This window comes from Hippocampus bargibanti, linkage group LG07, assembly GCF_051943395.1.
Source record: "Hippocampus bargibanti isolate YZ-2025 linkage group LG07, ASM5194339v1, whole genome shotgun sequence".
NCBI classification, from domain to species: Eukaryota; Metazoa; Chordata; class Actinopteri; order Syngnathiformes; family Syngnathidae; genus Hippocampus; species Hippocampus bargibanti.
In genome coordinates, this window is record NC_142740.1 from 21,167,083 (window position 1) to 21,180,588 (window position 13,506).

Below are 13,506 nucleotides of genomic sequence, written 5' to 3' on the forward strand. Positions count from 1 at the left end.
GCAGAAAAGACTGTTCAATGAGACATTCTGTTATTGTGTCTGCACATTCTGTTATTGAGAGTCAGCATGGCTATGAGTCAAAACGAAAAGCTATGTGCGTGTGTAAGTAACTTGGATAATGCAAAGCAAACTAATTTACGAATATAATGTGACTACATGATATACAGTTTTACTCCAACATTTCCCTCCTGTTTATCCAATTTACTTATTGTAGATCATCATTTAGTGATCACTTCACAAGGATTTTTGATCATAAAATCATAAACACATAAGAAAAGTTACACCTAGACCTAGAGGAAAAGTTGTCACTCATAATCGCCTGGATCTGGGAAAAGATCAGAAATGTTAAAAGATATTTCATTGTCATAGTCAACATCATCTTTATTGACATTAACACTGTCTTCGTCATGTTGTGGGATCGCTGACCCCAAGGCAGATATGTGTGGAATATTTAGGCTCGAATGTGGCATTTCTCTTATAAAAGCATAATTACACTGAGCAGAAACATGCTTCATTGCAACAGAATACATTTAGCATGCAATTATGTGACAACTAAACCAACCAATCCCCTGTTTGTTTGCTCAAATCGTCCGTCACATACATTTTTCCTGTTGAATCTTACTCAGAGGAGTTATGTTGTACGTGCAAACGTAGTTACACTCAGGGTCTTGAACGAAGGATGTTATCACCAGATTAAAATTAAAATCAGGAAAACATTGTTCAAAATTATCAGCGACATTTTGGTATTGAAGTGAAACCATGTGTCAGTGAGCTGAGCTGTTTCCTAAATCTGAATCATGTTTCCTTCGTAACAGCAGGGGGTACACCCCATTCACTTTAAACGTCGTGGGCGCAACAGCCGTAGTAATAAATTGGACAAGCAGAACTTGGATACAGGGAATGCAGCAACCCCCACACAATGTCCAGAGAGCTGAAATATAAAATTTAAGCGAAATTAAGACAGACACTAAATTTGTACGTGACAAAGGTCTTCCTCCACAATTCTGACGACAAGGGCGGGTTTATGCGAGGTTGAGGTTGAACGTCACTGTTCACCAAACATCGCACACGCTCCATTGGCCTCAACCAAGAGCACATCGACCACCAAGCAGTCCCAGAACGCCATCAGAGATGTGACTGTCACTCGTTTTGCTTCCAATAGCCCAATAGGCTCCTTCAGTATAATTTGCATGCTCGTGGACACTGTAGTGGAGATAGCGGATACCGTCAACACGTGTCATTCATTTCCATCTGATTCCAAATAAAAATGGATCACTAACGTGCAGCAATCTGGTTAACCAATTCATACTCATCTGGTACGCCACGAGGAACTCCAAATGCACCAATGTTGGTGGAATCTCAAACTCACAGGGAAGTGCCATGTCGGTAAAGGAGAAACCCTTTCTCCGTCATCGACGATAGCGCATGTGTATCCTCTGCTGTGAACGGAAGCATAGTCATCGGAAAGCTCTCAATTATTTTCTATATCATTCTACCTCTTATTACATGATAACTCCCCCTTTAATAATTAAAATAATACAAAATAAAATCCTTATCTGCCAATAAAATTGTCAGAAATAAACTTGCACATGATACATCACATCAAAACTTGATTAACACTAAAAAACAAAAGAAATAAACAGCCTAACTTATGGTGACTGAAACACAATAACCTGTGGTATTGAATGGTAACTTATCATAGATGGCGTTTTCACCACACCACCACCATATGTCACTTTGTGATAAGGGTGTAAAATGTTCATCAACAGTTTCAATTTCAAAACACTGAGAAGCATTCAATGAACCCAATATTGTACCAGTTCCAGTCCTGTTGATACAGTTAAATTCTGCAAGGGCGGCGGCGTCCTCTGGCAAAATAAATACAGTTAAATTCTGCATGGGCGGCGGCATCCTCTGGCAAAATAAATACAGTTAAATTCTGCAAGGGCGGCGGCGTCCTCTGGCAAAATAAGAAAACGCGTTAAAAGTGTGTGAACATGTGTGTGTGAATGGGAGTAAGATTACTACTAGGTTTCAAACTCCATATTAAACAGTGAGATTGTAAGTGGTGACTTGTTGTGGATGTAGAGGCAAGAATTGTCCGCCCTCACCGGGGTAGAAGCTTGGCAATTACCACAATAAGGCATTGATCACCACCTCACTAAGAACATCCCCAACTATTAGGACTCCCTGGGAGCACTCATCATAGTTGGGACCAAATTGCCAAAATGGGAAAAGGGCAAAGTAAACAACGTAAAAAAAGAAATAGACAACCTAGAATGTAAAGATTGGACAGTGGTAGCAAAATAAGATCCAGAAGCACTAAAACCGTTACCGTATTGGATAAAAAAGTATGATTTTAATGGCAAACTTTCGACGACGGGAATAAAAGACTTACAGCAAAAAATCAGAAACAAAACGAACTGTAAGGAAAAACAAATGAACAAAGAAGGTATTCAGCATACTTACGTATGGATGAAAATAGCAGGAGAGAGAGAGGCAGGTGAAAAAAGAGCAAGGCAAGTTAAAATAGAAAAAGAGGAACAGGAGAGGCAGCGACAGGAAAGAGATAGAAAACAGGAACAAGAAAGTAGGGAGCGAGATAAAACAACCATGTTGTTTCACAGGAAAGAGGACGATGAGTATGTAGGGCCGTACAGAGAAGCAAGTGAAATGTTAGACAGAAAGCCACCAAAAGAGGAAGATAATAAACCACCAGTTTATTCTCCTCCAAGTGCAGCAGATATGTGTGGAATATTTAGGCTCGAATGTGGCATTTCTCTTATAAAAGCATAATTACACTGAGCAGAAACATGCTTCATTGCAACAGAATACATTTAGCATGCAATTATGTGACAACTAAACCAACCAATCCCCTGTTTGTTTGCTCAAATCGTCCGTCACATACATTTTTCCTGTTGAATCTTACTCAGAGGAGTTATGTTGTACGTGCAAACGTAGTTACACTCAGGGTCTTGAACGAAGGATGTTATCACCAGATTAAAATTAAAATCAGGAAAACATTGTTCAAAATTATCAGCGACATTTTGGCATTGAAGTGAAACCATGTGTCAGTGAGCTGAGCTGTTTCCTAAATCTGAATCATGTTTCCTTCGTAACAGCAGGGTGTACACCCCATTCACTTTAAACGTCGTGGGCGCAACAGCCGTAGTAATAAATTGGACAAGCAGAACTTGGATACAGGGAATGCAGCAACCCCCACACAATGTCCAGAGAGTTGAAATATAAAATTTAAGCGAAATTAAGACAGACACTAAATTTGTACGTGACAAAGGTCTTCCTCCACAATTCTGACGACAAGGGCGGGTTTATGCGAGGTTGAGGTTGAACGTCACTGTTCACCAAACATCGCACACGCTCCATTGGCCTCAACCAAGAGCACATCGACCACCAAGCAGTCCCAGAACGCCATCAGAGATGTGACTGTCACTCGTTTTGCTTCCAATAGCCCAATAGGCTCCTTCAGTATAATTTGCATGCTCGTGGACACTGTAGTGGAGATAGCGGATACCGTCAACACATGTCATTCATTTCCATCTGATTCCAAATAAAAATGGATCACTAACGTGCAGCAATCTGGTTAACCAATTCATACTCATCTGGTACGCCACGAGGAACTCCAAATGCACCAATGTTGGTGGAATCTCAAACTCACAGAGAAGTGCCATGTCGGTAAAGGAGAAACCCTTTCTCCGTCATCGACGATAGCGCATGTGTATCCTCTGCTGTGAACGGAAGCATAGTCATCGGAAAGCTCTCAATTATTTTCTATATCATTCTACCTCTGATTACATGATAACTCCCCCTTTAATAATTAAAATACAGTAAAGTCTCGTTATATCAATATTCAAGGGAGTCCGAAAAAATATCGATATAACCGGGACTATCGATATATCCGACCCTGTTTGCATGTAATTTTCTCCGTGCGTGCATAGAAATAGTATCGATATAACCGGGACTATCGATATATCCGATATCGATATAACAAGACTTTACTGTAATACAAAATAAAATCCTTATCTGCCAATAAAATTGTCAGAAATAAACTTGCACATGACACATCACATCAAAACTTGATTAACACTAAAAAACAAAAGAAATAAACAGCCTAACTTATGGTGACTGAAACACAATAACCTGTGGTATTGAATGGTAACTTATCATAGATGGCGTATTCACCACACCACCACCATATGTCACTTTGTGATAAGGGTGTAAAATGTTCATCAACAGTTTCAATTTCAAAACACTGAGAAGCATTCAATGAACCCAATATTGTACCAGTTCCAGTCCTGTTGATAGTTAAATTCTGAAAGGGCGGCGGCGTCCTCTGGCAAAATAAATACAGTTAAATTCTGCATGGGCGGCGGCGTCCTCTGGCAAAATAAATACAGTTAAATTCTGCAAGGGCGGCGGCGTCCTCTGGCAAAATAAGAAAACGCATTAAAAGTGTGTGAACATGTGTGTGTGAATGGGAGTAAGATTACTACTAGGTTTCGAACTCCATATTAAACAGTGAGATTGTAAGTGGTGACTTGTTGTGGATGTAGAGGCAAGAATTGTCCGCCCTCACCGGGGTAGAAGCTTGGCAATTACCACAATAAGGCATTGATCACCACCTCACTAAGAACATCCCCAACTATTAGGACTCCCTGGGAGCACTCATCATAGTTGGGACCAAATTGCCAAAATGGGAAAAGGGCAAAGTAAACAACGTAAAAAAAGAAATAGACAACCTAGAATGTAAAGATTGGACAGTGATAGCAAAATAAGATCCAGAAGCACTAAAACCGTTACCGTATTGGATAAAAAAGTATGATTTTAACGGCAAACTTTCGACGACGGGAATAAAAGACTTACAGCAAAAAATCAGAAACAAAACGAACTGTAAGGAAAAACAAATGAACAAAGAAGGTATTCAGCATACTTACGTATAGATGAAAATAGCAGGACAGAGAGAGGCAGGTGAAAAAAGAGCAAGGCAAGTTAAAATAGAAAAAGAGGAACAGGAGAGGCAGCGACAGGAAAGAGATAGAAAACAGGAACAAGAATGTAGGGAGCGAGATAAAACAACCATGTTGTTTCACAGAAAAGAGGACGATGAGTATGTAGGGCCGTACAGAGAAGCAAGTGAAATGTTAGACAGAAAGCCACCAAAAGAGGAAGATAATACACCACCAGTTTATTCTCCTCCAAGTGCAGCTATGTTACACCCTACTGCACCAAATGTGCCTTTTACTAGATCACAGGGCACTGTAGGTGATTGGACAAAGAAAATGGTGACTGGTAGAGAAAACATATTCTCCCTGGGAACATCTCGTCTACCAGAATCAGATGTTACAAACCAAAATAACATTGCAAGAGTGCAAAAAAGATAATTTACAGCGGATGCGTGAGAAGGTTGTTGCCAGCACTAGGCATGTTACTCGCAAGCAGAGGAAAAATCTCAGGGGCGATGAAGTGAAAATACACATGGACTGATCACCCTTGTGTCTGTGTGTCGGTGCCTGTGTGTGCCTGTGTGAGCTTGACTGTCTGTGAGTGAAGCGCCAGCTGTTTTCGGCCGCGAGTGCGTCTGAGTGTGATTGGAATTGCGATAACGTGTCGTAATTCATGTAATATACAGTGGGATTCAAACAGCAGACTTTTGTGGATGCAATATGCAAGTTCTTCTCACCCGATCGGGGGTTGAAGAAGGAGAAACCACAAATGTAAATTTGAATTGCTGTCCTACTGAACAAACCCAGAGTCCGCCCTATGCGTTGAAGAACTGGACCAAATTCATAGAAGCAATAAAAGGAGGGAAAAAAGGTCGCGCGATGCACGTTTCGAGCCATAGCTCTCAGGCAGTATTTAGGGGCGCCCCCGAATGTATAAAAGTTGACAACACACTTGTTTCTGATGGACGAAGTGTTGGAATGTGGTCAGTCCTACTCGGACATTCAAAATCAAACTGCCTTCGATCTGAGGTGCCAAAATAATGTTGATTAAAAGAGGTGAATAACCTTATTCTGGAAGAGATGCTGGCTGAATTAAAACGTTATTAAAATATAATGATTGGGCAAAGGGCAAATTTAGCATATTATGGCCGTATGGTTGTAAGCAAGAAAATTGCCAAAATTATTTTGACACGGACCGCATTTTCATACAGGGGGAAATGCGGGTTGGGTCCGGAAAAGTCCCAAAGTATCGATTTTTAGATATCAGAGGGTAACCTGAGTTAAAATTTTACATTTTATATCAGGAAAGAGAGAGAGACAAAAAATAAAGTGTAAAAACAATGATGTTTTGAAATTTGAATTAATTTGTTGCATTTGAAAATTGATGATGTGAAAACTGCCATTGAAATGTGTGATAAATGTCAACATCAGAAGATTGAGGGTTCAATTTGTTGGAAAAAAAAAAAAAACATTGGTCCATATAGACCAGGGATGTCAAACATACGGCGCACGGGCCAGAACCGGCCCCCAAGTAGGTTGGATCAGGCCCGCGGGATAATTTAGAAGTGGAAAAAAATGACTCCTGAGGCAGAAAAGGCCTTTTGTGATCTCAAACGAGCATTGGTCAGCACTTCTACACTAGCTCTGCCTGACTATAATAAAACCTTTTACCAAATGGTCGATTGTAAAGGACATTTTATGACATCTGTCCTAACCCAAATGCATGGTAGTAAGTTACGTCCCGTAGCATACTATTCAACCAAATTAGATGCTGTTGCTCGCGCAATGCCCCATTGCGTCAGAGCAGTGATCGCTGCATCTTTGGCTGTTACATCAAGTGCGGATGTGGTCCTTTTTCACCCTTTGGTGATGAAAGTTCCTCATGCAGTTTCCGCTTTGCTATTGCAAACTAAAATGACCTTCTTGTCACCTGCAAGACATTTGTCGTGCATGTCCATTCTGATGTCTCAACCGCACTTGACAATAGAACGGTGTACAGCCTTAAATCCAGCAACTCTTATACCTACTAGTGAGGATGGCAGTCCTCATGACTGTCAAGCCTTGTCTGAACAGACTGCTAAGAGTAGGCCAGACTTACATGACACGCCCTTAACTGAAGGCTATACTTTGTTTGTGGACGGTTCATCACGAAAGGATGATCTGGGAAAGACAAGAACTGGTTTGACTAAAAATTGTCCACAATTTGACTAAAAATATCAGCCTGCGTGTTTTGGGTATTTTAGATGCTATAAAACGTTTTTCTGATGTCAGTTAGGAAACAAAAAAATGGTGTCGGTTGTCTTTTAAGTGGTGAACCAAATTCATTCTGTGAGTGCCTTAGAACCAAGGCCAGTGTTTATGTGACTTCCTCATCCCCCAGAATAACATTTACATTTGACGTTCACGAGTAATATGTGAGAATCTATAAAGCATACAGTGTAGACATGAAATGGTTCTTGTCTTCAGTTGAATCAATGAAGCTGACCTGAAAGCTTGAGTCTAAAATATTAATTCACTGCCCTTCTGATTGTGTGTGCAAGCTGGGGAACGCTTTCTTGAAAAATGTGTCCTCTCAGGGAACAATTCAAGGATGGTTCCACAATTAGTGAGACTTCATATTTGTTCTTCCAATGGAGCTCAGCATGCAATGGATGCCACTTCTCCACCACAGCCTGAAAAGAATTCAAAAGGCAAAGTAAAATTGGACACAGTGGAATTGTACTAATGAGTTTGTCAGTTTTCTTGCCTGAGCTGCTGCCATGTCCTCCAGACATCCTCAAATTAGACAGATGGAGGGCTACAGCATGAGATCATACTGTCATCGGGGTGTGGCTGCCCTTTTGGGGATGCCGAGGCATTGTTTGTCTGTGTAGGCTTTTGCATCTTTATTAACTGTCCCACTCCAAACCCCTGGGATGTACAAGTACATGTATATTAAAAATTAATGAATAAAACCACTCAGTAAGTGCAAATGTCCTGTAAGGTTTAAGGGACAACCGACACCATTTTTTTGTTTCCTAACTGACATCAGAAAAAAACGTTTTATAGTATTTAAAATACCCAAAACACGCAGGCTGATATTTTTAGTCGAATGCAAAACACCAATAAAAATGAGTTAAAGTGTCCCAAAACTGCTTCAACTCCTTTAAAGTCACATCAGGAACGACCCTGACCGAGAAAGCGACACACAATGCATTTTGGGTACTTTGTTTGGTCTGAAAACATCTTGTTGATCCATGTTGATGGCGAAATTAGAACACATAAATAATGCGATGGTGAATCGTTGTGTGTCGCACCAACACTACCAATTGCTGTAACACCATAAAAGTGGACACAAATTCTCAGCAGACAAATCAGCCCATTTACAATGGAGCTTGTGCGCCATCTTGTGCATTTCCTGGGAGCTACATTGGAGTCAGCTCGAATTGACACAGAAGTACTTCTTCAATCAATTACAAACATTTATGCTTTCCTCTTCAGAACTATTTGCATCATATTTATAACTGGATGAGTAACAAGAAAGCATCTTCTCCGAATCTGAACTCTCTGAAGCCATTGTTTTGTGTCTGGAGTATCCTGGCGTGACGTCACGAAACGGGGGGCGGGACTTTCTGAAAATGCCCAATTCGCAGCTCAATTTTTTGGGAGATTTTGGACACTTTAAGTCATTTTTATTGGTGTTTTGCATTTGAATAAAAATATCATACTGCGTGTTTTGGGTATTTTAGATGCTATAAAACGTTTTTCTGATGTCAGTTAAAAAACAAAAAAGTGACGTCGGTTGTCCTTTAAGCATATCTGCTTTGAGGTCATCGACTGACTGGCTACAATCTTATGATCTTCATAGCTAAAAGCTAAATAGCTCATACCTCATAGCTAAAACAGTGGTTCTTGAATTTGTTGGACGTACCGAATCAAAGCAGTTCATATGCACATTCACTGGACCCTTCATTCATGAAAAATCAAAAAGATTAAAAAAAAATCAATACATTATTTTTTTTAATTAAAAACAGAAAAAGGCAAATACAATTTGATTCAAAAAAATTCAAGACATTAAAAAAAACATTTATTAAAAACAGAAAAAAGTAATTCAAATTACATGGTATAAATAAAGATATTTTCAGTTTTTATATGACATACCATCACAACAGTCACACGGTGACTACTAAGCGAACTGAATTTCCCGCTGCACCGATTGGACAATCAATGTAACATGATCATCTGCAACTAACGATGGCCGAATAGGCGTGTCATGACAAATTGACAACACCCAAACATCTGCTATGTTAAATATAATGAAACTAATTGGTAAAATTCACTTTTTGTAATACGTGCCTCAAATTGCATCATATCAAATCCTATGCAAAGAATGATGCTGAAATTGAGAAAATGTCAACGATGCATCAGTGAAAAGGAGCCATTCTGCAGCTCCGGGCAGCGAGAAATGGCTCTCGGATTATGTAATAGGTGTCTGCTAAATGTTGTCTACACAACACCGGATGCCGGTGAAAAGCTTCAGGAAATGTGAGAGTTACGTCAGAGGGCACGTGTGTTGTATAAGCAGTAACACCTGGTATCTGCTGCCTCATCCCCGAGCTGAAATACAGATGTTTCTCGCGGCATGGGGCACAGCTGTTTGATGCTTTTCGCTTGATATAAAACCCTCATGGCAGCTGCAGTCTGATCTTCTCGCCACACTGCACTGCTTCCCAATTCCATTAAAAAGAAACCACCCTCAGGGATCGATGGATGGACTACGACTCACAAAGCCTGTAGCTGGGTCTAAATTCAATTTTGAGTAGATTTACAGGAAAATAATTTGAAGTGTCTATAGGTTAACAGAATGGTAAATGAGGTCATTTTCAAAGCTTCTTTTGTCTTTCAAAATAACAGTCAAAGTGATCATTTTAATGCACAAGTCACCCGGTTGACAAGCGATTTTCAAACTTATTTTCTCGGCAGCAATCTCCTCCGCTTGTAGCAAACCGCATGATGTTGCTTCGCAAACAAAAGCATGCCAGACATGGTCTGAACCTCTCATATTCGTGCTAAATCGATTAAATAAACATATGGTACAATGAAAAAAACTGATTCCCATACAATATTTCCCGAATGAATGCCCTTTATATTTGGCTGTAATTTATAGATGAAAATGTATGGGGAAAAAAATAGATCCATTCATTGGTATTGTAACTAATAATCCGGTGCGCCTAATGGTCCGAGTAATGTGGTATTACATCAGGCTCTATGGCCAATGGCCATAAAACAACCTACCCATAATTTTACGACACGGCTTGCATGGCCACCGCCTTCTTGGGCAAGTTGCAGGTGATGGGCTGGTTTGAGCATGTCACCTTTCTTCTCATATGCCAGCATACGTCTTTTCATTTTCTTCAATCGGTGGCTCACATAGTACAGCGGACGACTGACCATTTGCGGCATTCAATACCCTTTTTTAATATGGCAGCTGTTTATTTTTTTTATTTTTATTTTTTTAATGTATCATAATTAGCACATTACCACCCAAATTTCTATGCACGGGCACTCTAACTAGTTGTGTGTTCTCGTCAAATAAAGGGAGATCCTTCGTCAACATAAAAAATGTATGAGCACCTGACCATTTTACTCATCTATAATTTATAGGCACTTGACGTGGTTTATTGTGTTAGCTCTTTTTTAAAGGTTTCATCGTTGCGATAGACAATGCTAGTTTTGGGAAGTGGCTCACAAAAACTGTACAAATTTTGATGCAGAAGCACTTCAAATATGGCGTTACTGTACCTTATTTGCGTCAATATATATCTGTCTCGGTGCTTTAGAAAAGGAATAGCATTTGTGCAAGTTCAGCTTCATTAAATGGCCATTGTTATGCATTTAGCAGATGACGAGTTTGTTGCTTAGTGTTCCGCCAATGAGTTGTCCAGACACTGCCAAACTTTTAATGAGTGACGTCATCATAACAAAATAGGCAGCTGAGCCGGAACAACATGATTGGTATTTAGGCGTGTGGGTGGGTGGATGCGTCTTTTTTTCCCTCTTTATGCTCACTGAGCAGGATGTAATTCTGTGTGTACGTCTTAGCTGACAACTCTGTGTCATGAGCATTTGTGCCTTTGTTTCTTTCTTGTCGTATTTATTTCCTTTTGCATTCGATTGTCGGAAACGGTGGAATTCACAGATGTCGTTTCCTGTGTGATGACCTCCCCTTTTTATAGGTTAAAGGACAACCGATGTCTCCGGACAAGTTGTGTCCATAATTTGTAAAATGGCTTCAAATGACTTCTACTGAGCGTATTTTACCAAGATTCCACCGCATATAGCTATATTTTACGTTTTAAGACTCACGCTGAATATTCGGGAAGTCTTGTTTTTGAGTTGGTGACGAGGCCCTACGTGACGTCACTAAAGGAACGCCCCTGACCGGAAAAAAGACACGTTGTAGCCATCACGTCAATGTATTTTGCTGTACTTGTTTGGTCTGAAAACCGTATTGTACCCAAAAGCCGCCAGAAGAAGGAATTTATCAGCCTCTGGAAACGGAGGTGGCCACAGGAGGTCGCCATTTTGTGCTTCTTTTTTTGGGTGAGAGATTTCCCCCCAAAGTTGCCTGAAAATGGCACAAATAAATTCTTTAATCGATTGCAAACATGTATGCTTTCCTCTTCAGAACTATTTGAATCATATTCATAACTGGATGTGTAACAAGAAAGCATATTCTCCGAATATGAAGCCATTGTTTTGATTCACTAGCAATGCAAGACGTCTTGGCGTGACGTCACGAACCGGGCGCGGGACTTTCTGAAAATGCCCAATTCGCAGTTTAATTTTTTTGCAGATTTTTGCAGACTTTAAGTCATTTTTATTGGTGTTTTGCATTTGACTAAAAATGTCATATTGCATGTTTTGGGTATTTTAGATGATATAAAACGTTTTTCTGATGTCAGTTAAAAAACAAAAAAGTGACGTTGGTTGTCCTTTAACAGAATAGAAAATAAAGTGAGGTTATTACAGACATGATAAAAAAAACTAGAGCAGCGTTTCAAGGCTCACTGCTTGTTAACAGAAATGTATTAGGAAAGGTATTAGGTAAAATGATAGCTACAAAATGGAGAAGTGAAAAATAACAAAAAAATAAGGGACTTTAAAATATGCTTATTTATGTGTCCATTGAATAGCTTTTCCTTTAATATCCTTTTGTAATTTTTCAACAACAATTGTAGCTACTGTGCTATTTATATGATATTCAGCCATTTTTCGGATCATAATTTAAGTGTACTAATGGTTCAAACAATTCTTATAGACAATTATAAAAAATAGTAGGGGCTGTACGTTGCTTGTGTATTGCACTGTTATGATGTTCTTATTGATTCCCTTCCTCCGACAGAGTGTGCCCATCTGTTGCTGGCCCACAATGCACCAGTGAAGGTGAAGAATGCTCAGGGCTGGAGCCCCCTTGCAGAGGCTATTAGTTATGGAGATAGACAGATGAGTAAGTATCAGACTGTTTGACAATGTGCTGTGGGATGAAGACATAAATGGATGCCTGGAATGTGCGCAGAGGAATAAAAATGATTGTTAGGGCTTGGTACCTTTCGTAAACGCAATGTTGCACTGAATTGTCATATAGAAGCCTGCAGCTGAACTGGAATCCCAACATATTTTTAGAAAGACACTTCATGAAAGTCTACTGTTTGAAGTTATTTTTAACCGGTTTTCATTTTCACCATTCTCCCAATGTGTCATTTAACTTTTTCTTGATTTGATTCCTGCTCAAAATCAAAGGAAGTATTGTCTCGGAAATCCGTCTTCGTTTATAGCTTTAGTTCTGGAAGTGTGTCCGTTTGTGCCCTGAATTGCCTTCTCGACACAGCTCTGCTGTCAGCTTGAGCTCTTGTAAGGGAGCCCCAGACAAGTTGTTGTCTGCTCATTAGACAAGATGCTTCTGCTCCTGGCTGACACACTAATTAGTGGTGTTACTTGGCACTTCATTGATTCAAAGTTTGCTGCTGAGCTTCAGTTTTTCTCTCTAGTATGCCCAGAGAATTCTGGGAAGGCGCAACAGCTTGACCAAAATGAAGAAATACATATTTTTTAAATATACACAAATTTCACAGATTGATTTTGGTGATTCCCTCTACCCTCCTATATTTTTGACACAAACGGTAGCTTCGACTCCGACATGACGAATTGACAGAAATGCTATTCAGTCGACCTAATGGTAAGTTAACATTAGTGATCAAACCTCTAAAGATGGAGGACACTGATTTGCTGTGGTGACCCTTTGAAGGGAAAAGCCGATAGAAAAAGAAGAAGATGTATCATTGCTCTGCAACGAATGTTTGACTGTTTTAATATTTAAAACATGATTCAGATTTTGTCCGTTTGTTTGCTCCGCCTCCCCATTGAGTGAGTGCTTATGCTACCTGCGTCAATATTTACAGTTCTCAGGATCCCGGATTCCTGCTAAATAGGCTTAAGGTAATGATGGAAAGTTCAATTTCACGCTCACTTTATTGTCAAATGTGCTCCATGTGCAATACAACGC

The 13,506-nt window shown here is 39.8% G+C and overlaps 1 protein-coding gene and 1 long non-coding RNA gene across 3 annotated transcripts in view; one reads left to right on the forward strand and one right to left on the reverse strand.

Moving 5' to 3' along the window:
• LOC148895777 (ankyrin repeat domain-containing protein 13C-like) overlaps positions 1 to 13,506 on the forward strand; it is a 30,002-nt gene that overhangs the window by 4,730 nt on the left and 11,766 nt on the right. Inside the window, exon 3 of the mRNA XM_089001209.1 lies at positions 12,346 to 12,450. Within this exon, the coding sequence (XP_088857335.1) occupies positions 12,346 to 12,450 (105 nt within the window). The remainder of the gene's footprint in view (positions 1 to 12,345; positions 12,451 to 13,506) is intronic.
• Positions 356 to 5,263, reverse strand: LOC148895778 (uncharacterized). Of its 2 annotated transcripts, none has more exons than XR_016115591.1 (2): positions 4,953 to 5,263; positions 356 to 3,743 (listed from the first exon to the last, which is right to left on the reverse strand). It is a non-coding gene; the product is annotated as an uncharacterized LOC148895778 (long non-coding RNA). The 2 variants fall into 2 exon arrangements; XR_016115590.1 differs by having other exon boundaries at positions 356 to 3,746.